This window comes from Hyperolius riggenbachi, chromosome 4 (genome assembly GCF_040937935.1).
Source record: "Hyperolius riggenbachi isolate aHypRig1 chromosome 4, aHypRig1.pri, whole genome shotgun sequence".
In the NCBI taxonomy this organism is placed as follows: domain Eukaryota; kingdom Metazoa; phylum Chordata; class Amphibia; order Anura; family Hyperoliidae; genus Hyperolius; species Hyperolius riggenbachi.
The window spans coordinates 456758843-456782387 of NC_090649.1; the positions used below are offsets into that span (position 1 = coordinate 456758843).

Below are 23545 nucleotides of genomic sequence, written 5' to 3' on the forward strand. Positions count from 1 at the left end.
ATCTATGCACCTGATGCAAATGTTTCACCTTGTTTTGTGAGAGAACCGGCCCTGCCTTTATAACAGAAGGTATTTGCAATATTCCAGTTATTAAACCCATATACTGCATAGCATCTGCTATTGGTCCATAGTGAATGATCATTCCTTTCTATATGGAGGGAGGCAAACAAAGGGATTCTACTGCTGCTGGGGGTGACTGTAAAAAGACAAACAGATTCTACCTTTGGGAAAAGATGAGGGATTAAGCAGCTCTAAACAGCTCAGCCTGCAGCAAAGAGGCAGCAGGTAATTGTTGATGTGAGCACTGAGCACTGATTGGATGGCAGGGATGACTGAGCATGAATGTACTCCAAAGCAGACTGTATCCAGGGGATGAGCCGCGAGCACAACCCATTCATGCTTTTGATGACGTCAGCTCAGTCGAGGCCGTGCTGGGCGGCTGGGCCACGCCCCCCAGGTTATAAAAGTCCGCGCAGCCGCGGCGGTCTGTTGCAGAGCGCTCCAGTGCTCCGAAGGATTCTTGAAGTGTAAAATTAGTTTATTCCAGCCTGAAATCCCGATCGCTGGGCTTTTTGTGCCGCGGGGTATCTTCTGAGTGGGACTTCCTGGTCAGCTTGTTGTCACCCCCTTTAAGTAGGACTTTCCCCCCAGCTTCTGAGGACTTCATGTCTGTTTTTTATCCTCTTCCCTGGTAAGTGGCCTCTTTGTTGCAGCTTTCATTTCCTTTCTTATGTGATTGTCGCTTGCAGTTTGTGTTGGGGAGGATCTGAGAGCTCTGCATTAGAGAGAAACCTTATATATTTATCTATCCTAAAAAGTTATGATGCAGCTCTGCAGTTTGACTTCTCCTCTTCTGTCATAGTTTGTGCTTGTTATGGATACAATTTTATGTACCACCCTTAATACACTGGTTGATTTCAGCCATTGATTGATTCTATTGAATTGATTGATCAGAAATTGTTTCAAATCTAATCTATCTGACAGGATGGAAGCTCTAGGTTGATCTGCTGCTGTCAGCAGATTGATGGCACAAAGAGATGCATTTGATCTAATGGTGCAATAATGCATTTAGATAGGTTTTCAATAGATTTTATTCTGAGATCTATTGGAAATCTGTTACCAGTGTGCGCCACACATCAGATGCCTGTCAGACTTGACAGGCATCTGACAGAAATCTATCTGATGGTTGAATCTGCTGCAAATCAATAAGTGAATGGACACCTTAACTTTTGTAGCATGTTTGTGCTTCCTAGGTAAAAGTTGATTGATATGCAATTTACCTTCAGATAGATGGGTTGAATTGATTATTTCTGACAGGTTTGATTGTATAGAAGTGTTTGTAAAATTGATCAGAAAAACGATTGGATATCAGAGCAGACCTGTTTGAAATCGATTTGACCCATCTATTTGATGGGAATTGCATGGTGTGTACCAGGCATTATAATAATCAGTCCCCATGAGGCAATCCTCTATGCTCTACAGACAATGTTAGAGCTTATTTGGTGCATGGTGGGTTCAGCGATGGACCAGGTGTTAGGCATAGCGTTTAGGAGGCACGCCAAGGTGTGCATGGCTGAGGACTTTCTGCTGACATGCCTGACACAAAAAGGCAAAAAAGCCCTTCTTTACCTATGGTCTTGCAATGTTCAATCTGTGCAAGACTGCCAAAATAGTCTTTTTAAAGCTCAACACACACTGTACAATCTTGGTTGTACAGATGTACCAAATCTATGCAGGTTAAGGTCCAAGAGATCGAAACCACCTTGATTGATTGCATAAGAACATATACTAAACGAGTGGTAAGATTAAACAACCAAGATTGTATGGTGTGTGTTGAGCTTAAGTTTGCCAAAATGGTCATTGTGGAATGCTTGTGTATGCAAATCGATGGTAGAGATTACAAATGTGCAGAGGTGATGAGTACAGTGTATTGACAAAGGAAGAGGATCTGATACACACCAGCCAATCATCGATCCTGTCCAAATGATTGGATTGTGTGTTGGTTTTATGTGAATCCAGCTTCAGATGGGGAATGATCGATAAACAGTTGTTGTTGTTCCTGGTTGTTGAGCGACTCAGGAGATTGATCGGGATGATCGGTTGATAAAAAAAATCGGTGTGTGTGTGCCAGGCTTCAAGACTTGAGCGATTTGTCCCGGAGATGCTCTCCAATAAAAGCGGATACTTTGCCTCTGTTTTCAGGTGAGCATTTCCTCTCCTTTCTATCGACTTCCTAAAAATAGAATATGAAAAAACTGGCTTTGAACGAGCTATAGGTGGGTCTGTCCTTTAGGGTTGCAGCAACAGTGCAGGTTGTACAAGAGCAAAGTACGAGATGTTGCTGCTAGGCATGCATCGAATGGGTGAATATTCCTGCAGTCTTTATTTATAGATTTTTGGAGAAACTGCTGGAATGACAGGAAGGGTCACACGATAAATAGTGCTGCGTTTGACCAACATGTTTCTTTTTTTAAATGCATTTTCCCTAGGCGTTCTGCAGCACTGTGTATCTCACGCCAATAATATGGTGTTGATGGATTAATTGGCCAGTTCAGACTGTGCTCTGCATGTTTAATGTAAAAAAAAAAAAATCTTCCTGCTGTAACTGGAGCCCAGACAGCGAGCTTAGTCTGCGGCGTGGAGGAGAGAGAGAGAGATCTGCCTCCTGGCGGCCTTTGTTTGGGAGGTATTGATGGCCATGCATACAGGCTGGAGTGACTGGTCCTCCTCTCTGCTGCCGTGATGTGGGGTGTTTAGGGCTGCTGGTACGCGTGTTTTGTCAATGAGGGGTCTGTGCGCTCGGATGAGGCGGTGAAGATGGCTCTGGGTGGCTTTGCATTGGTTCTAGCGGAGAATGATGTCATGCCTTCGGCTAGATCTGGGCTTGGCGATGGCTTGAATGGCAATTGGACGCAGCAGGCAGTTTTCTCATTCACAAACTGTATTGATGAATCACTTTTCCCTGCTTTCAATGAGCTGCTGCCTTCTGTGCTTTCTGCGGCTGCTGATAACTGGCTCGATTTTCTATGAAAAGCACAGCTGCCTGCACAAGCATGTAGATTTGAATAGTGCCCTGATTCAGTTCCTCTTGTGCCTCTGCAGGCTCTTGAAGTTCCTGTTCTTTCTCAAATTCATGTTGTTATAGAAGTGCTATCCCATTCTCCTTGTGCCCACTCCAGTTGTGTTCCAACTATTCTACCAATGAATTGACAGGCTCTTGAAGTTCCCTTTCTGAAACGCCAGTGTGCCAGTTTTCCTTGTTTTCCTTTCCCATGGGTTCAGACTCTTGAAGTTTCTGTTCCCAAAGAGCAGTGATCAAATTTGGTTTGTTGCCTTTGGAGTGATGCTATGATCACCTTGTGCCTCCACCAATGGCATTTTTTCCTCCCTTTGCCTCTATCGGCTCTTAAAATTTCTGTAGTTTGTCTTGTTGCTATGGGAAATGTCTGTAGACTATTGTCTGAAGATTGGGTAGATCAGGGGTGCCCATTAGGTAGATCGCAAAGGCCTTCATGGTAGATCCCGACCCCACCACATTTTCCATTCTGTAAATGCAAACGTGCTCCTACAATTGTACATGGGTAGATCATTTTGATTTGCTAATTTTTTTGAAGTAGCTCACAAGCCGAAAAAGTGTGGGCACCTCTGGTGTAGAGGTTGTCACAAGCCATTATCAGAGCGGTCATAATGGCTGCAGGTTGTGTGGTTCTATTTGACATGGTCATAGTCCTGATTGTGCTGGTTCAGGTAGTGTTCACATTAATTAAGCATTGGTAGTCCTACCCATCCAAGGGATTTGGAGAGCGGAGACTTCAATTGACCAACCTTGAACATCTTTGTGGCCCTGATCTTCATGTACAGAGGTGGAGGAACACAGGTTTCTTTAACATACTATTGGAAAGATTGTCTTCACTCTGTGGTCACATTTATGTTATGGTGAGGCTGGATGTTGGCGTACCAAAAAGCTAGGTAGCAAATGCATCTCGAATTACAGCTGGTGGCTATTTGAGCGTGTTAGTTCTCAATAGACCTGGACCCTAAAGATCCCTTTCTGGTTCCTGGATTTAAAAAGGATGAGACTAGCTCTTAAAGTCAATCTTAATTTTCCCACCTATGTTTTAAGTTGAATGTTTAATTTGGCCAATACAAGGAATAACATTTATATGAAATCTTCTCCAAACCTGTCCTCGTTTTCACCAGCTTTTTGAAGGTAAACTTCCATCTGTGTAGGCGGATCAATAACTTGACTTAGCAATGTGGATTAACTACTTGTGTGGTTATCCACAGAATGTGTACTACTGTTGGTTGGAACTGAGGACCGCTTTGGGGAGACACTGATGCACAATTTTCATTGCCAGTCATGTGTTATCAGAATGTTTTGGTGGACAGTTTAGGTATTGGGACACTAGACAATCGGGCTTCTTGAAACCCATTGGGAAGGTGGGTTATCTTTTATAGGATGCACTTGGTAAAATGTGATACCAACCTGTTAGGACATTGATATTGAAGCGCCCATCGGTTACAGAAATAAAGCATGCGTACCCACATTCAGTCTCTGCAATCTTCACACTCTGACCAGGTTGAACCTTGAAGATTTTTTAGGTGTTCTTTCCAGTGCTGAGAGCCGTATATTGTAAACTCTCTCTGGGGTGCAGGGTCTATTGTACGTAGTTCTGTGTATTCTGTGGATAAATGAGGAGTACAACGGCATTACAAAACTTCGGTTACATAGAGAGCACCTTACAAATCTTTGTAACGCAACATTCAGGCTCACTATTGTTTAGGAAGATGGCTTTAACCCCTTGCCTTCTGCCACATTTGGGGTTGCCAAGATGAGCTCACGTTTTGCAAGATCTTAAAATCCCATCTGGTGTTCAGAGTCTGAATTCTTCTGTGAAGTTGGACCACCATAGGGACCTGTGCTAAAAAAGAAACCACTGGTTTAAGGCCTTGCCAGGTGATATTTATGGACTTAATCGGAGTATTGCATTGGACAGAACTGGGAATTTTGCTGGTGTGTGCAAAGTGTTGGGAACCTATGTCTGGATGTTGTGAAGCCGTTCAGTTTTGCCTCCTGAAATCCATATCCACCAAGGACTTCTCAGCATGGATTCTGCTTTCTCTGCAATTCTATGGGATTCTACATTGCTTTGTTGTCCTTCTCCCAACCCAGGAAACTACAGATTGCTGAATCGTCTTACATGTAAATTGGCCCTGCTGTGTGTATGATTGTGGTGGGGATGTTAAGACTGTGAGCTGCACTGGCAGCAAGAATGAGTGAGTGATCGGTCTTCTTGATTTAACTCTTTAGAATGCCATTCCTGGTCACATAAAGCAACCTTGTGTCTTTGAAAGGTTGCTTCGAGCCATTCTGTGTTAAGGGACGTGTAACCAGCAAGCTAGCTTTTGAGGCAATTCCACGACCAGTAATGTGGCAAAGTGTTTTATCTGACATGTTGAGGTTTAGCCTAGATAATTGTCACCGCAGCCTCCTGCCCCATTGCACTCTGGGAGATCAACTGAAGTTCTTGCCAACTACACTAGTATTACATTGGCAGCAGTAAAGAAACAGGGATCGAGTATATCAATGCAAGATTTTACAATGGGCAAACATTAAATAATGGCAAAAATGCTTTTTTTTAATTTTTTAAATTGTTGTCGGTAACGTCCCCTCTTTAAAGTGAACCTGAGCTGAGTGTGATCTGAAGGCTGCCACATTGATTTCCTTTTAAACCGTACCAGTTCCCTGGCTGTCCTGTTCATCTTTTAGCATCAGTAGTGTCTGAATCACAACCCTGAAACAAGCATTTGGCAAATAGTCAGAGCTCCTGATCTACATGCTTGTTCAGGGTCTATGACTAAAAGTATTTGAGGTAGAAGATCAGGACGAAGAGATAAATGTCAGCCTTCATATCCCTCTCACTTCAGGTTTCCCTAAAGTGACACCCATTCTAACCTACAAATAAACACAGTAGATAAATACTAGTTCTACTTACATAACGGATGTATTGCACTGTCCACATTATGATTCCTGTGAATTTTTTTATAAAGGAAAAGCATAGAATCCTATTCTAGACAGTTTCCATCTTGGTTACCTTTGTATGAAGCTAATCCTGACATTTCCTCTCACTACTTTTTTCTCCTTTTGCTAATTGGGTATTCGTTACTTGCCCTCCTCCCATAGTCTCCCTCCCACTGAGGTTTATACTTGGAAGTGCATGGTCTTATGTCATTAGGAGGGGGAAATAAAGGGAAGAGGAGGAATATAGTATAGATAAAAAGACGCCGCAGAATGCAACTGTTTTGACAGCTAATGGCAATTAAAGGGCCAGTGCTCCTAAGGTATGTGATGGCTCCAAACCAGAAAAGCAAAAAATGTTTTGAATGGCGGATTAGCATCTTTATCGCTTAATCTCCCTGGCGGTACGCAGTTTCAGTCCGCGGGAGGCATTATTTTAATTTTTTTTTTTTTTTTTTAGCTAGCGCTAGGCTAGCTAACTATGTGGCCCAAGTCCCCTGGCACCTCTCTGCCCCCCCCCCCCCCCCGTTCGCTGCCTGTCCGCGATCCTGCGAGAGCCGCAGCTTCCCAATTAGCTTCGCTCGTCGCTATGTCGTCGATCGGACATGACGTCATGCGCAGTTCCGATCCTCCCCATAGCGAAGCCGGATGCTGATTGGGAGGCTGCGCCATCGCGAGATCCCTGGGGGGGTACGTATACCGGTGCGATTGGAGGGGCTTGGGCCGCATAGTTAGCTAGCCTAGTGCTAGCTTAACAGTATGTAACTAATTTTATTTTAAAAAATCCTCCCGGGGCGATGTGATCCCCTGTGGCGGCTAGCCTGACAGTGGGGCTTACCGCCAGGGAGGTTAATGCACTCAGACCAGTTGCTGTTAAATTTAATTTGTAAGGTGACAATCCTGCTTTCAAGCAATACTGAATCCAGCTGCAAAAAGAGCTAGATACACTCCTATGGTGAGGGAAGGCTCCAGATCCCATCGTCTTCTCGGTCCTCTCTCCGTCCTTTCGGTCCACCACCCCCTGTTTATTTTCCATTCCTTCAGTACTTCTCGGCGGTAGGCTTTGGTCTATTTCTATAATGTACCAACAGACAACCAACCCCCCCTCCCACCCCAGCACCATTCAGCTGTGTGAATAGCCGTACTTTTTGAGTGATGGCTGGTTTTGTGCATTGTTGTGTCTGTCAAGATGAGGTGTCTGATAATGGCCCTGCATAGTTTCCATCGTCTTAACAAAGGCCTCGTTGAATGGACTTCTTGCTTTTCTCGAGATCTGGAAAGATACGATTCTTTGGATTCCGTTGACTTTGTACACAGGAGGTTGAAGGGTTGTTTGCTTTTACGTCCTAGAGTTTGAGAACCTCTGAGCTGAGTGAATATGGAATGCCTTGCTGGCCTGCGTAAGTTTGTCATACGCCATCCAGTTTTTTTTATACCTTCATGAAGTGTTGTTGGGTTGGAACTTCCAATAAGAAACAGACTTGAATATTTTATTCAGAAGACTTGAAAGTGGCTATACGCTGCTCCATGTATGACCAGATCGAGCAATAGATACCTCTTTGATCGAATATAATCAGAGAGCGATCGATTTACTGCCTGCACACTGCAGACACCATGAAATCCATTGAAAATTGTCCTTCTGCCCCAGGCTAGGGAAGTCGGTACAACAATCATCCAACTCAGACTCCTCAGTTTATTGAAACGAAACAAACGACTCAGACTACAGGTAACCAAAATTGCTCTGACTCCTTAGTCCAATTTTGACCAGGGCTGTGGAGATGGTACATAAATACACATTATAGATTTGAGGAGGTGGCATCACAAGGCCGATTCGTGATTTTATGCGGATTTCATCGGCTCTGCTGTGTATGGGCAGCCAACAGATATATATCTGATCAGATTCAATCACAAAGAGCTCTCTTGGCCAAATCTACTCATCAATACTCAAAGTATGACACCCGTATCAATTTTTCCATTCTATTCCTGGCAGATTAGAACACGCTTATTGGACCTGCTATAAATCTATTTCCCCAACATGTCCCAAGTGGTCGAACTTCAATCGATCTGGATTATCACCACTCAGACAGGAGTAGAACAAATTTCGGGTAATCGGGGGTGTGAGGTGGGTCGATCGATGCAAAGGCCTGTTGCACATTGCAAAGTTGCGGTTCAATCAAATTGCAGATTTCCTGGTGAGATCTATTGAATATTTATATGCTGTGTGTGGTAGGATTCAATCCCGTACTGATCAGATTCTGATTGGAGCGGGATCAATAGTTTTTCTACATCGTGTGGCAATCTATGTGCATAGCTAGCTCATCAATGGTTTACCACTCACTGATTGTGACAAGCAAGCCCCTCCTCTTCCTGTAGACACTGTTTACATGCTCATATTATAAGTAAACTGTCATGCAGACCTGAACTCAGAGCTTCCTCTTTGCTATGCAAGACGAGCAACAGCATAATAACCTTCACATAAAAAACATTTGTTGCAGCGGATAGAAATCCTGCAATAAATCTGCAGTGTCTACTTCCTGCTTTCATGGAAGCAGACATGGGGTTAATATCCTGTGATTACAAATTAGCTGCTCTGCTGCAGCAGCTGACACAGCTGATGGATAAAATTACAACTTGTGATTAGTACAATAAATATAGGGTGTATTTCTCTGTTTTCCTTATGTCCTGTGCGAGAATTCAGGTCCACTTTAATTCCAGCGATCTTTGGATGTGACCCGAAGGGGTTTCAAAGTATACCTGAAGTGGTAGAAATATACTTGCCTCAATAGCTGCATCCTCCTGCAGCCCTCGGTCCCAGAGACTGATAAAATCTTGATTGTGCAAGCCTAACAAATGTATGTAGTGGAGACGTAAACTCAGTGAATATACTAGTACGTACACCCATCGAAATCGACCCATACACTGGTCGGTTTCATCCATTGATTGATTTGTGGACGATTTTGATCGATTTTGTGGACGATTAAGATTGATTTTATCTATCTGACAGGATGGAAAATCTAGGTTGATCTGCTGCAGGCAGCAGATTGATGGCCCATAGTTGCCTTGGATATAATGGTCTAATAATGCATTTTAGATTTCCAATAGATTTCATTCTGAAATCTATTGGACATCTCTTCCTAGTGTGTGGCACACATCAAATTCCTGTCAGATTCGACTTGACAGGCATCTGACAGAAATTGATGGTCGAATCTGCCCTAAATCTAGAAGTGTATGGCCACTTTAAATGGATATTTCAGGTCATTCCTTATCTTACATAGAAATGGTAATATTGTGCAATCAAGATTAGATCATTAGTGGGCACCTTTTAGGGGCCCATACACTGGTTGGTTGATTTTAGCAATCGATCGAATTGAGCGGTCAGGTGCAAATCGATGCACGTTCGATCGGCCGATTGATCGATTTATGCCCAATTTGATCTATCTGCTGCTGGCAGATCTATGGCCCGTGGAGTTGCATTGGATCTAATGGTCCAAAAATGCATTTAGATCATATCCAATAGATTTCATTCTGAAATCTATTTGGAAATCTGTTCCTAGTGTGTGGAACACCTCAGATTCCTGTCGGATTCAACCTGACAGACATCTGACAGAAATCTGATGGGTCGAATTTGCTGAAAATCAGTGTATGGCCACCTTTAGACTCTAGCACCTCTAGTGCGAGTCAAATAGGTTCCTTCTGGCTTTGAGCGACTGTGGACGAGTGCATGTGGACTGGGCATGTGCAAACAAGGTCTGATCATACCTTGTAGAATGAAACGCTCATGTATTGAGGGAAAAAAGCTCTGTATGAGGGATTCGTTCTGCCAGTAAGTTTCATGCATGCCCAGTCTGTATGCGCTGGTCCAGAATGACACGGCCAGGATGAGTCCTTGCGTTGGAACAGTGGGTTGTTCAGGGATCTGGGGAAGCCACTGTACCATCCAAGGGTAGTATCAAACTTTCTCTTTAATCTCTTAAAGCAGACCTGAACTCAGAACTTCCTCTCTGCTCTAAAAGATAAACCGCATAACTTTTAAAGGAAATCCTTTATTTGATACAATTCTGCATTGTCTACTTCCTGCTTTCATGGAAGCAGACATAGGGTTAACATTCTATGTTTATAAATTAGCTGCCAGCTGATACAGCTGAAAACAATTTACAACTTGTGATTAATCACAGATAAGGGGGAATTAGACAGGCTAAACTAAGTACATACAGGGTGCATTTCTCTTTTCCTTCTGTCCTGTGCAAGGGTTCAGGTCCACTTTAAAGAGGAACCGTAACTACATTCAGTTTTTCTGGTTTTAGCATCCGAAACCTGTCCAATAGCTATGTTGTATGTTGGTGTGTAACTCCACCCACCCACTGAGGCTTAGCCTAGACTGTTATGTTGACTACTAAACTCTCAGTAAACGAACATTCTACAGTGATGCACCTGCCAGCAGTACAGACGTTGCGCCTGTGATAAATTTCTCAAAGTAAATTAGGGAGGGAAAAGATGTTACAATGGACAACTACTGACTAATGAATATTGTAAAACAAGAGAAGCAATTTTATGCATTATTTTGATTGCAGTCACTTTTAAAGGGAACCTAAATTGAGAGGGATATGGAGGTTTCCTTTTAAACAATACAAGTTTCCTGACTGTCCTTCTGATCTCTTTGGTTGCAGTAGAGGCTGAATCACACACCTGAAACAAGCATGCAGCTAATCCAGTCTGACTTCAGTCAGAGCACCTGATCTGCATGCTTGTTCAGGGGCTGTGGCGAAAAGTATTAGACACACAGGATTAGCAGGAGATTCAGGCAACTGGTAGTATTTTTTAAAAGGAAATATCCACATCCTTCTCAGTTTAGGTTCCCTTTAAGGAGTTTTCAATTGTATTTTTGTATTGGTGTGGATTTTTTTTTTTTGTGTGGTGTAGACTAGTCCTCTAACGCCCTGTCCTCTCTTGCAGCACTGATTACCTGCGATCCGCTGAAATGACTGAGGTAATAATGAGTTCTCAGCCCATGGATGAGATCGGCCTCAGCCCCCGCAAAGATTCTTATCAGGTATGTTGCAGAATGGCGGCTTCGGCACCCGGTGGCAGATCTGCCGTCTTTGTAGATAACGCTTGTGTGCTGAGATGGGATTAACCACGCTGCTACCTTGGCTGAGAACTCCTCGCTCTGATTTAAGGCAGCTTAAAGGACCCAAAAAGCTGCATTTGTCAGCTACTTTTATGGGTACTTCTGCCAAAACTTCATACGCGATACCAGGGCCTGAGGGAGTGGTCAGATGAAGGCAGCAGTCTGCCACGGAAATGCCCCAAATGGTAGTCTAGACTGGACGAAGCCTATTCTAATCGCCATGTGTGAATATAAATGTATAGGAGGAAATCAAAAGACCAGGGTCAGAGTTCTGGAAAGGCCACCAAGGCCCGGGTCTTGGGCGGCCGTTGGCCAAGGGGCGGCTAGATGTGGAAGAGGGATTTCTGCAAATGTATAGAGGTTGCAAATAAGGAGCAACACATGGAAATAGGAAGCTGCTGCCCAAGGGACCTGTATAGAAGTGAAGGAGTTTTAGACATGGAAGAGGGGAGCTGAACATGGAAGGGAAGCTGAAAGAAAGTATAAATCCAGCCTTGTAAGGGATGTAATGCTGGCTTCATTGGCCAAATGCACATGTTGTAGTACAGTTTGCTTTCTCTCCTCTCTGGATTCAGTCTGTGGGTGGGTCAGTCAGGTGTGAGCGTGATACCTAAAGTAGGAAGAATAGATGCCACACTACATTTCCCAGCCGCCCTGCGTTACAGTAGAAACTGTGTGTCTTTCAACAAGGGTTGGTCAGTGAGATTGGTCCAGTTCTGAGTCCCATAATTTGCATACGTTTTGCACCACATTGGAATTATTGATCATCCCTACTGATGACTTCCACAGCTAATAACTTTTAAAGGGCTGTTTGTTTTTCCTTTTGAGAAGATGTGATCAGTTGAATAAGATTTATTACTGGTTTGTTGCTAAGTTGATTTTAGCGGTGCCCGTCTGTGTTCCGAATCTGCCGATCTTTACATTAGCCCTATACAAGCAGCCAAGCTTGTATGGGGCTAATGGAAGAGCAGCAGATTCGGAAGACAGACGGGCACCGCGACACAGAACAGGTAATGTAGAAATGCACACATACATTTACATTCATACACTGCGGGAACAGCGCTGGGGGTTTCGTCACCTGCCTCCCTATCTATCGCTGTTACTACTCCGCACCCGATCGACCGCGACAGCCCACTTCTTGCAGCATGTCCAATTGACATGTTCAGACAAAAATTTGTTGCATGGTCAATGGGGCATGCACTTGGCGGCACCTATTTTCGTCCAATTAGAAAATTGTCGAATCAGATGGTCAATCGGCCGCCAAGTCGCGGAATATATGGGTGCCTTTAGACTGCAGCTCACCCATGTATACAAAACTTCAGATAATGCATGTCAGGCATCCTGCTGCCTCCGCCCTGCAATCAGATGGAAGCCCATTCATATGTCCACGTCTGGGTCTGATGGCCACGCCTCCCTGCTGACCAATAGCCAATCATGGCTGTCTGTCTCTAGGAAGATGTAGCTACAGTGAGAAGATCTGTCGGTGGTCCCTCATGTGACCAAAGCAGGCAGGGAGGGATGAGGCAGGACACTCAGCATTGCCCAGGAAGGGATGTACACAGCAGTGAACTAGTGGTGTACGGACTCTGCATTTTCAAAAGTTGCAAAAGCAGAACCAGATGCAGTGCAACGTGCGAGCCAGATAATGGCAGCTGTTTTTAGCTTCTTGATTCTTTTCCCTTTAAATGCCTTTTTTTTTCTTTCTGAAATGGGTTTTTATTTTCAGTTCCCCTTTAAGTCCCCCTGCATTGTCTGTTTCTCGTTCTGGGAGCAGATAATGGATTTGTTGTCTGCCGTGCAGTAACATTCCATACGTTGCGTCGCTGTTATACAGATGCTAAATTTGGAACGGCTGACTAAACCGCAGGGTAATAAAATATTTGGCAAGGCTCAGTGTAATGTGCTTCATAGAGCTGTGAGCTGGAGCAGCACAGCAGGACAGGGCTGGGGCAAGCACGGCAGGCCGAGGACAAGGCTGGGGCAGAGGATGAGGCTGGGGCAGCGCAGTAGGCTGAGGACGGGGCTGGTACAGTGCAGGACGGGGCTGGTACAGTGCAGGACGGGGCTGGGACAGTGCAGGACGGGGCTGGGACAGTGCAGGACGGGGCTGGGACAGTGCAGGACGGGGCTGGGACAGTGCAGGACGGGGCTGGGACAGTGCAGGACGGGGCTGGGGCAGCGCAGCAGGCGCAGAAAGGGGCTGGGGCAGCGCAGCAGGCGCAGGAAGGGGCAGTGCAGCAGGCGCAGGAAGGGGCTTGGGCAGCGCAGCAGGTGCAGGACGCGGCTGGGGCAGCGCAGCAGGTGCAGGACGCGGCTGGGGCAGTGCAGGAAGGGACTGGGACAGCGCAGCAGGATGGGGGCAGCGCAGGAAGGGGCTGGGGCAGCGCAGCAGGCGCAGGAAGGGGCTGGGGCAGCGCAGCAGGCGCAGGAAGGGGCTGGGGCAGCGCAGCAGGCGTAGGAAGGGGCTGGGGCAGCGCAGCAGGCGCAGGAAGGGGCTGGGGCAGCGCAGCAGGCGCAGGAAGGGGCTGGGGCAGCACAGCAGGTCGCAGCTGGGGCAGTGCAACAGGCTGAGCATGGGGCAGCATGGCAGGACGGGGCTTGGGGCAGCAGCTTTACCTGCAAATAATGTGTACGCAGATGTATGCGGGAGATGCGCGGCCAGTGGAAATTATCTCTGGGCGCAAACTAAAATTTTACTGCAGAGGTACAATGGTTATTAAACTCGCATCGCTGGGTTCCTGGGTTCAAATCTAGGCCAGGGCACTATGTGCATGGAGTTTGTTCTCCCAAGTGCTTACCTTCATTTCATCCAGGTACTCCAGTGTCCTCCCACATTCCAAACATATACAGATAGGTTAACTGGTGTTCTCCAAAAATTGGCCTCGATTATGATAGGAACATAAGGACTATGGTAGGGATTAAATTGTGACCCCCCCCCTTTGAGGACAGTCAGTGACATGATTATGTACTTTGTAAAGTGCTGCAGAAGATGTCAGTGCTATATAAATACATAATAATGTACCCAAAGCATACATGCAGTAGGGGGTAGCATTCCTGCAGCTAAGGGGTACAGCTGTCTACAGGCAAAGACTACAGAATGGACTTATGCAAGTGTAAATGCCGATGATACAGCTTTGCTCTTTTTGAAGAGGTGGCCTTTTTTTATACACAGCAGTGTTCTCCCCAGAAATGTTTTCCAGCCGGGTGGCATGAAAAAGTAGCCGGGTGGGACGAGATGAGAATGCAGGGCCGGTGCTTCTGTGAGCAGCTCTACTTACAGCAGAGAAGGAGGTGAGCTGATGACAACCGGGTGGTCGCCAAAACTAGCCGGGTGGAGCACCCGGCTAAAAGAGCCTGGGGAGAACACTGCACAGGAAGTAGTTGCTGCACGACAGGAAGTTTGCCCAGGCCAGTGCACTCTCCTGACAGACCATCCGGTGGTGTGATATTTTATGTTCCTCCCCTCAGCACAGACAGGAGCCAGTCATGCTTGGGCTGACCTGTCATCAGGCCTGCGTTGTTAAAGTGACATTTCTAATCGTGTAAGTGGAGCGCCTGGTTTACACAAGGCCGCACTGGTTGTTGTGCGTGAAAGAGACGGATTACCTCATAAAGATTGACACAAAAACCATCTCCTATATAAACTGGTCTCCCACGTCTCTGCAGAGTGAGGGGATCGTCCTTTTCTATTGGATGGTCTCATCTAATCTCCCTTGGGGAGGTTTGGATGAAAATTCTTCCTACAATGAATGTATATTTAGTGTTTTGTAGTTTGAGGGGAAAATATCAGGCAGACAGCTTTTCATGACCGGTTCAAACAGACTATTGCCAGTAGTCCATTTTACTGATGGCAAATATTTTCTGCTACCGAACAGAAAAGCATTTGCCATAGTTTCCTGTCTTTTCGTCATCACTTTGTGTTTTCAGCCACTAGGGCAGGCTTGGGAAAAATGTACGCGGCATGGGCCGCATTCCTTAGATTCCAATGCCCCTCCCCCTGCAAAGTTGCGGCTGGCACCGGGGGATTTGACTCACCGATGTCCCGCGTTGTCTCCATGGTAATATCATGTGACGTCAGGACGTGCCAGCGTATCACACGCTGGCTGCCAGAGTGTAATACGCTGGGGCGTCCTGACTTCACGTTACCATGAAGACTCGACGCGGGACAGTGGTGAGCAAGGTGAGTTTCATATCACCCCATGCCAGACTTGGGCAGATGGACACCACACTGATGCACTCCTCCCATCATGCCTTGCATGTGTACTGTATTTTCAGTCAACAGGCAGCCCCTGAGTACGTATGAAATTGCCGCCGGGAGACTTGGGTGCAGGATACAGCCGAAATATGGCTTACCCTGCTCATGCACAAGTCCCGGCTGAGTTAATTACTATTCCCCCCCCTCCAGGTCCATGTGGATGGTAGGGAATTATGTAATTCGGCTTCCAGCCATTTCTGGCGGCCGAATTAGTATTTTAATAGTAACTTCGGCTCCGTCTTGTGACGGCACCGAAGTTACTCACTGTGCGCCGCTATAGCTGTAATTCCTATTATGGTGGGGCCAGCTGCGCCCAAATCTCCTGTGCTGGATACAATGTGTTCAGCCCCTGCATGTGCTGCATGCTAGGATTTGGGCGGGAGGACGCCACACTGCTGCATCACCCATCATGCTTTGCAATGCAACAGCAAGAGTGACACCACTGTAGTAATAAGAAGAAAACACCAAGAGCCCAATATAGTGTAGTATGTACTGATAATGGAAGATTTATAGAGTAATTCAAAATGTAATACTCACAAACCAGGGTTACTATTAGGAAACCACTGTCAAGGCAGGTGGGGAGATTGTCCTGACCCCACTCAGGATTAACCACCCTGGCGCTCTATTAAATGTGCCAGGGTGGATGCGCAGCACTATTTTTTGAGCCTGGCACTAGCTACATGATTTCCCCCCCCCCCCCCCCTCCCGCATCCTTTCCACCCTTCCAATCGCCGCCAGTGCCTCTTCCCATAAGGAAATCCCGTTCTGGGCCCCCTCTAACGGAGCAGGTAGCGGCGCATCGGCGGCAATCAGGTTTGACACGCAGCTAGCCGAGTGCTAGCTGCATGTTTTAAAAAAAGATGAGTCTGCCCACCAGGGCCTGAGCGGCGCCCTCCGGCGGTAATGGACGAGCTGAGCTCGTCATTACTGCCAAGGAGGTTTAGAACTCTCTGTAGTAGGAAGGGTACAACCCTCCAAGCAGAACACACAACTGTAGATTTTCAGTCGAACGTTTATTGGGTACTCAAAAATAAAGTGCAACACGTTTCGCTGGTTAAACCTGCTTCCTCAGGCAATACAGATAGGAGTAAAAAAGCATTTGCTAGTAACATCAAAGCTGAGCGCCTCCACTGTAGTAAATTTGGCAGTTCGTAGTTAGTGGTGTCATACGTTTGGAATTCTGAACCAGGTAGTAGATACTGAGGGAACTTTGAGAAAATGTAGAATGTTAAAAGCTAAAGACTCTCTAAATATGAATGTGCTAGGTTTGTCAACACGGAGTTTGTTTCTGCATAAACTTTTTTGTTTTAAAAGTGTATATAAGGTATAGCAAGGTATTCCTCTCCACACATCGGAAGTATGTAGCTTGCTGAAGTATAGCAGGTGGTGTTGGAACTGGGTTAAAAAAAGCCTCTAAAATTTGGCGTTTAATTTTTTTTCTTGCATTTCCCAGAATGTATAGTTTCTACGCAGCCCTTCTTGGCTCTGTATGTTTCTTGCAGAGTAGCTTTTTTTCTTTTTTTCTTCTTGCAATGCGAAAGTCCTGAGTTGGTGGAAAATCGCGTAGCTAAGTCCATTTCCTTAGCAGCTGCTTCACCTGACCTTTACTCAGCGATTTCACCGATCCGCTGACTAACACTTTCCACCACTTTGTCAGCACAGCGATTTGCACAATTTGCGAACGAGTGACCTTATATGGGGCAGAAATTCATGTATTCTGTAGAAAGTTCTTACACTTGGCACAATAATTGGAGGGCTCTTTAGTCAAGGCGTTTGTTCCAGTAATGGTATCTGTGTGCACCACTTTGTGCACCAATGAATGTGGTATTTGGGAGATCGGCCTAAAGCTCTCCAGGTTTATAGTTCCATCAGAAGCACAGAAACATGTTAGTTTTACTTTCAGTGTGACTAGGCCAGGCATGGGCAAACTTGGCTCTCCAGCTGTTAAGGAACTACAAGTCCCACAATGCATTGCAGGAAACTGACAGCCACAGTCATGACTCATAAAGGCAAATGCATTGTGGGACTTGTAGTTCCGTAACAACTTGAGGGCTGCGTTTGCCCATGCCTGGACTAGCCTGACACATGATAGTCGTGTGTGAGGTTTTCATCTTTGTTCTGTATGGTGGACAGGTTGATGCACAAGTAGCTGTAGGAGTGGCCTCTCTTCCAGCCTTAATACTGATTCTTGTTTCTGTAGCAGACAGAGCAGACTGTCAACAGATGGACCTCTGCACACTGTATTTTAACCATTTTTTTACTTTTATCTGAGGTGACCTGATGAGATAGACGTGTATGTAAAGTGGCAAGCACACTATGCTGTGCGCATTTTTTTTTCTTTCTTGGCCTGAAAGTTAAAAAAAATCAGGTATGCAATTGAGTTTCTGTCCAGGATCTAGGCAGATTATAGTGTAAAGGTCCGTACACACGCCGCACTGGAGGCAACGACGGGTCAGTCATTGCCTCCCGCTGGGTGGGCGTTCCAACGACAGTCCGGCGTGTGTACGGATCGCTCAGAAACAGCCGTATCAGTCCGCCAACAGTGCGTACACATGCCGGACTGTCGTTGGAACGCCCACCCAGCGGGAGGAAACGACTGACCTGTCGTTGCCTCCAGTCCGGCGTGTGTACGGACCTTTACCCTCACTAATAATTAGTCAAACACTTTCCTGGCAGAAAATGGCTTTTGAGAGCAGGAAAGAGATAAGAAAAAGGGTCAATGCTTCATAGATTTTGGCTCTGGCATACATGTCATTGAGCAGAGACAATGAAGCCGTAAAACTGGGATATCTAAAGTCCTTTTAGGAGGATAGATAGAATGGTTTGTTTATATTCGCCTTGGATGTCCTTTAAAGATACTCTGTATAGAAAATAATCCACTGGGGGGTACTTGCCTCAGGGTCCCAATGAGGCTTCCCCAACCCTGTAGCTGTAGTAAATCCTTCCCCCGACAAGGGATGATATATGTACCTCTCCAGGATCCAGCGCAGGCACCGTAGCGGCTCTTCGTTCGGGCTAGGTGGAAATGGCCAAGCCCGATCGTGTCCGCTCTACTGCACAGGCACAAAAGGAGTCGCGCCAGCACAGTAGAGCGGATCGATCAGGTTCGCTATTTTCACCTTAACACAAAAAGAGCGGCTAGTGCGCCTGCGCAGGGTCGTGGAGAGGTAAATATTTACATTGTCGCACACCGGGGGTCCCGGCAGGCTGAACAGAGGGACGGAGCAGGGGGGGGGGAGCCTTATTAGGATCCAGAGGCTTCCCCCTCCCGAGGGAAGTATCCCCAGAGGGCTTTTTTTTTATTACAGGTTTTCTTTAAGTTTAACTCCAGGAATTAGGCTATTGTAACTTTGGATTTGGATACTAGAATGAAGGGTTTGGTTAGGAACTTCTTGGGTGTTTTTATCGCCGACCTTTGCACCCATCTGAAAATTGTATTTCACTCCTCGTCCAGAAAGTAAAGGACTAAATCTGAGTCCGACCTGGACAAGTAAAGTGTGTGTGCTTCTCCCAAGAGGAACACTGACTGCCCCTGTTCCATAAGGATGTCCAACTCCAGTCCTCGAGGTCGAGGCCCTCACACATTTTGGCACAGCTCAAATTAATGGATTTAAAGGATTCAGGAAACTTGTGGCTCATCTAGTAGAACACCTTTCATCATTTCTGTCCATCCTAAAGATTGGCATGGCTATGTCCCATGAGGACTGGAGGTGGACATCCCTGCGTGGAGGATTAAAGGAGAGCAGCCTTGATTGACAGGACCACCATCCAGTTACTATTTACGTAGTTCCAGTGAGAGACTGTGGATGGCCCTAAAGGTGTAGAGCACAGCAGAGAAGCACTGGTGGCTGGTTGACTCATGGAATGGGGAGTACCTGTGCACTCCAAAACCCCGCCCATTAAAAGCCAAATTTAGAGGACTTGAACTAAGAACTTCCTCTCTACTCTAAAAGTGAACATATTAAAAACTTTAAAGGAAAAAAAAACTGTTACAGCTGATACAAATCCTGCAATAAATCTGCAGTGTCTACTTCCTGCTTTCATGGAAGCAGACATTGGGTTAACATTCTCTGCCATGGCAACCAGCTGACACAGCTAAAAGATCAAATTACAACTTGTGATTAGTCACAGATGGGGGAATTAGAGAAGCTAAACTCTCTAAGTACACATAATGCACATTTATCTATGCTTTCCATCTGTCCTGTGCAAGAGTTTAGGTGCACTTTAAGGTGCCCATCAGCGATACGATCGTTATTGTACAATCATGCCATATGTATGTAGTAGGAGGGTAAACTAAGTGAAAAGAAGTTCAATGGGTACTTTAGGTTGTCAGCCTGTTTATGGCCTTTCTCCTCACTTGCTGCTACAGACCTAAAACCGTAGAATGTTCTGCAGAGGGAGATCTCATAAAGAACTTTCAGTAGAGCCCCCATTTGGAGGTTTATCCTCAACTCCTGTTCTGGAAACAGCTTGAGTTCTTCTTGCTTTGCTTTCCTGTGCCAAATGTCGGAGGATCGGGAAGCGGGTGGAAATGGGCCCGATCCAATTTACTTCTTCTCTTAAAGTGTACCAGAGCTGCGATAAACTAAGTTTTATACATACGTGGGGCTTCCTCCAGCCCCATGCGCACGGATCGCTCCCACGCCGCCATCCTCACTTTTCTCCCTCTTTGGTACCGGGTCCCGTAACTTCAGCCAGTCTGTGCAAAAGTGCGCCCTCTACGTATCTCTCTGGCGGCTGCTTGGCTGTAATTGGCGGAAGTTACAGGGCCTCTTCCGTACCGGGTATCTCAGCTCTGGTTTCCTTTTTCTCCTAGGTGATAGTTTCACATCTCAAAATGCCCTTTGAGCCACCAGCAAGTAAGAAAATATGCAGTATATTTGGGACAGTACTTTTTTCTACTACTTTTTGGTATCTTTCAGTTGCAGAGGGGTCTTCAAATTATCTCTTTTAAACCAAAGATGAATTATCTCCTAGGAGTAAAATTAGTGAATTGGACCCAGTGTTTTCAAAACAGACATGGAAGCTTGCAGAATTTAACATTGATAATTATATTGATCTGCTGTTGACCAGGGGCATAACTACAAATCAGGTGCCCCCCCCCCCCCCCAGCAAAACCTTGGAGGCCCCCTCAATGTTCATACCCTTTCCCTTGCCTACCCCTGGTGATCCTCACAATCTGGGAGTCCAAGGCTCAAAGTGTGGACGTAAAGATCTTCACACCCATAACAAGTGTAACCACAAAAACCTAATCTGGAGTATTAGAGAAAGGGAAAGTGTAGTAGTTGAGGCCCCACACACCTCTGGGTCCCCCTGCAGTTGCAGGGGCTGCTCCCCCCCCCTAGTTACACCCCTGCTGTTGACCTTTGTTATGAGTTGCATGAGATATTTGTAAAACCTTTCTCAGATGTTTCAGTCACTAGGTTAAATTAAACCTTCTCTGTTCTTCTCTTCCAGATCTTCCCAGATCCATCAGACTTTGAGCGCTGTTGTAAACTCAAGGACAGACTCCCCTCCATTGTGGTGGAACCCACAGAAGGAGATGTAGAGAGCGGGGAGTTGAGATGGCCTCCAGAGGAATTCCTGGTGGAGGAAGAAAAAGAATCAAATTGTGACCCAACAGAGAAAGAGAGCAAGGAGCAGTAACACTGTGGCTAGAATAAATAAATTGTTCTTTGGAAGAGATCAGGTCGATCCATGGTTTTCGACTAGGAGTTTGTTAGGGAGGAAACTTGTTAGCGATGACAAATTCAAAGTTGCACCTGTGAGACTTTATTTTTATTTTTCCTTGTGAAGGAATCCAGCCTTCGATGTGATCAAAAAGCATGGAGTCACGAAGAAGTGTTTTGCGTTTTCTTTCCATTAGAGATTATCTGAAGTTTTTTGAGGCTAGAAGCACCCGGTAATGTTTCTTTGTTTGTTGCGACAACAGAAGAAATCACTCATTGTATGAAGGAAAAGACACTCAAATGGAAACTGCCTTTTGTGCGCAAATGAAAGGACCAGCCAGTCATCTCTATCTGTCTGAATGTTAATATGTGGTGTCTAGCAACAGGAGTCCAGAAAAGACTGACCTAGTCCAATATCCATTAGTCTACATCAACCAAAGTGATCTGGTGGACTGGCTGTGTACCGTGACTCCACTCCAACAAGTTGTGGTCTCATCGATAAGTGTTGTATCTCTGTATTTGACGAAGTAGTGGAATTTTGTCTGTGTCTGACAACTTTTCATCAGTGTACAGGGAAGCATTGTTGTCACTTATTTGTATCCTGTGCTATTACATGTCGTGTTGCTCGACCCGCTGTAGACCACCTCTCCAATGTAGTCATCTTAGAGCAGTGTTGTAGGATTGTTTGGTAATAACAGCCATGTCTGATCTTCCTTTTTCCGGTGAAAGGTGAACACCATGATCTCTGCAGCTTTCAATGGTGGGTAGAGGGTAGGAGATGGTACAGGGTCACTAGAATGGAATAGAATAGTTTGAAAAGCAGAAAGATCATAATGCGAAATGATCGCCAACTTGTTCTCTACACAGGGTGTCTTCTTTATCTTCCTCGGTTTGCTTCTCTTCCTTGAAGTATAAACTTAAGGAGTAGGTCTCCACCCCCTTCCTCACGTCTGGGTCTTGAATTTAAAACTCAAGAACCAGATTTGCACCACTTGTGGTTCTCAGAACTCCTGCTTTGAAATTGAAATGTACTCGCTGAAGAGTTTTGGAGTGATTGATTCCTTTGGGAAAATCCTTGTTCTAAGGGACCTCGACACCAATTTCTGAGTTGGGTTGGTATGTCTGGAGTGTTGGGGAAAAGGAGTTAATTAAAAAAAATATATGAATAGGAAGATTTTAAGTCAACCAACTGAATTGGCAGAGTAGGAGTGAAATGTCAGAGTATAGATGTAAGCAACCAAGAGCCCTTTGGTCTTCTTAAAATCATTAAATGTATCCACTTCACCCAGTTTTTCTTAGTTTTCCCAGCCCTTGGCCTACAAGTACAATGCTACCTTCACCAGTTTTCTTGATGGCCATGACACAGATCCCTTTTTAGCCATAAGTAAATCTTTACTGTGTTGATTTATTGTATGTGGACCTATGCTTAATTGTACACTTACCGTAGATGTACTATCCAAACATAACTCTCCACAGTAGGTTTTCTACCTACAGGGGATATGTATAGAACTTGGCTACGTCTGCCTCAAGACCACATTTTCCAAATTCAGCCAACCATGTCTGCAATTCACAGCCTGGCCATATTCCCCCCCCCCCCCCCCCCCTTTTCTTGCCCTGGTAGATGAATCTGATAAAGTATGACAGCTCTAAAAATAGATCCATTCAGTTCTTTCCACAGGGCCTTGAATTCACCGGACAGAAGTAGTCTTTCAGCGAGACACCCTCATGCCCTGCACAGTACCAGCGATTTACAATTACAACAGTTTTGTTTTTTTTGTTTTGTTTTTTTCCCTGTCTGTTGAATTGAAAAATGCCTCATTTTAAAATACTGTTGGCTATGGAGGAAAGATTGCCTACATATACATTAGCTGGTTCCCTGGGGTCTGTTTTGCGTATTTTTTGCTTTCCTGTTCCTGAATATAGAGCAATAACTCGTCTGTGCTTTGAACTGTCAATGCGAAGCGTACAGCTTTTTTCCGTCTGTGAATCTCTCTGGCTACACATGTAAAATTCATGGGGGAAAAAAAGTAATCTTTAGGGTAAGCGTCGTCCTCTTTGAACCATCTTTGTCACATCTGATCTCCGTCCCAAGGACTTGTGTTGTGGATCCCCTCTCGTCATGGGTTCTTTCAGTGTTACATAGACGTTTGGGCACAGGATAGGGTCTCCAAAGACCCCAGATGGACTCCATGAACTCGCTTTAACCATCTAGAGATGAAGACCCAGCAGGATTTGCACCCCACCCTTTAGGGCACAGCAGAGGTCTTTCGAGGTGGAATCGCCTATTTTTGGATTATTTTTTGTTTTTCTTCCTCTGAAAGTATTGTATTATATTTCTGGTTGTTACAATGTCTACGAACAAAGGCACTCGTCAACTCTTGTTGTATTATAGTATATATATATATTATATAAATATATTTCTGTAATTTTTTGAGGCTCAGGGAGAAGCTAGCTTTTTTTTTTTTCAAAAAAAC

The 23545-nt window shown here is 45.3% G+C and overlaps 1 protein-coding gene across 1 annotated transcript; it reads left to right on the forward strand.

Annotated features, from left to right (window-relative positions):
- The first annotated feature begins 499 nt into the window (after positions 1 to 499).
- LBH (LBH regulator of WNT signaling pathway) lies at positions 500 to 23545 on the forward strand. Its single transcript, XM_068232771.1, has 3 exons — positions 500 to 691; positions 10973 to 11069; positions 20860 to 23545. The coding sequence occupies exons 1-3, from the start codon at positions 666 to 668 to the stop codon at positions 21046 to 21048; spliced, it is 312 nt and encodes a 103-aa protein (XP_068088872.1). The 5' UTR covers positions 500 to 665; the 3' UTR covers positions 21049 to 23545.

Excerpts from the sequence above, each read along its gene's own strand:
- LBH (XM_068232771.1), top strand. The coding sequence starts at position 666 with ATGTCTGTTTTTTATCCTCTTCCCTG. Across the intron at positions 692-10,972 it reads GTTTTTTATCCTCTTCCCTG|CACTGATTACCTGCGATCCG; the intron begins GTAAGTGGCCTC and ends CCTCTCTTGCAG. Across the intron at positions 11,070-20,859 it reads CCCGCAAAGATTCTTATCAG|ATCTTCCCAGATCCATCAGA; the intron begins GTATGTTGCAGA and ends CTTCTCTTCCAG.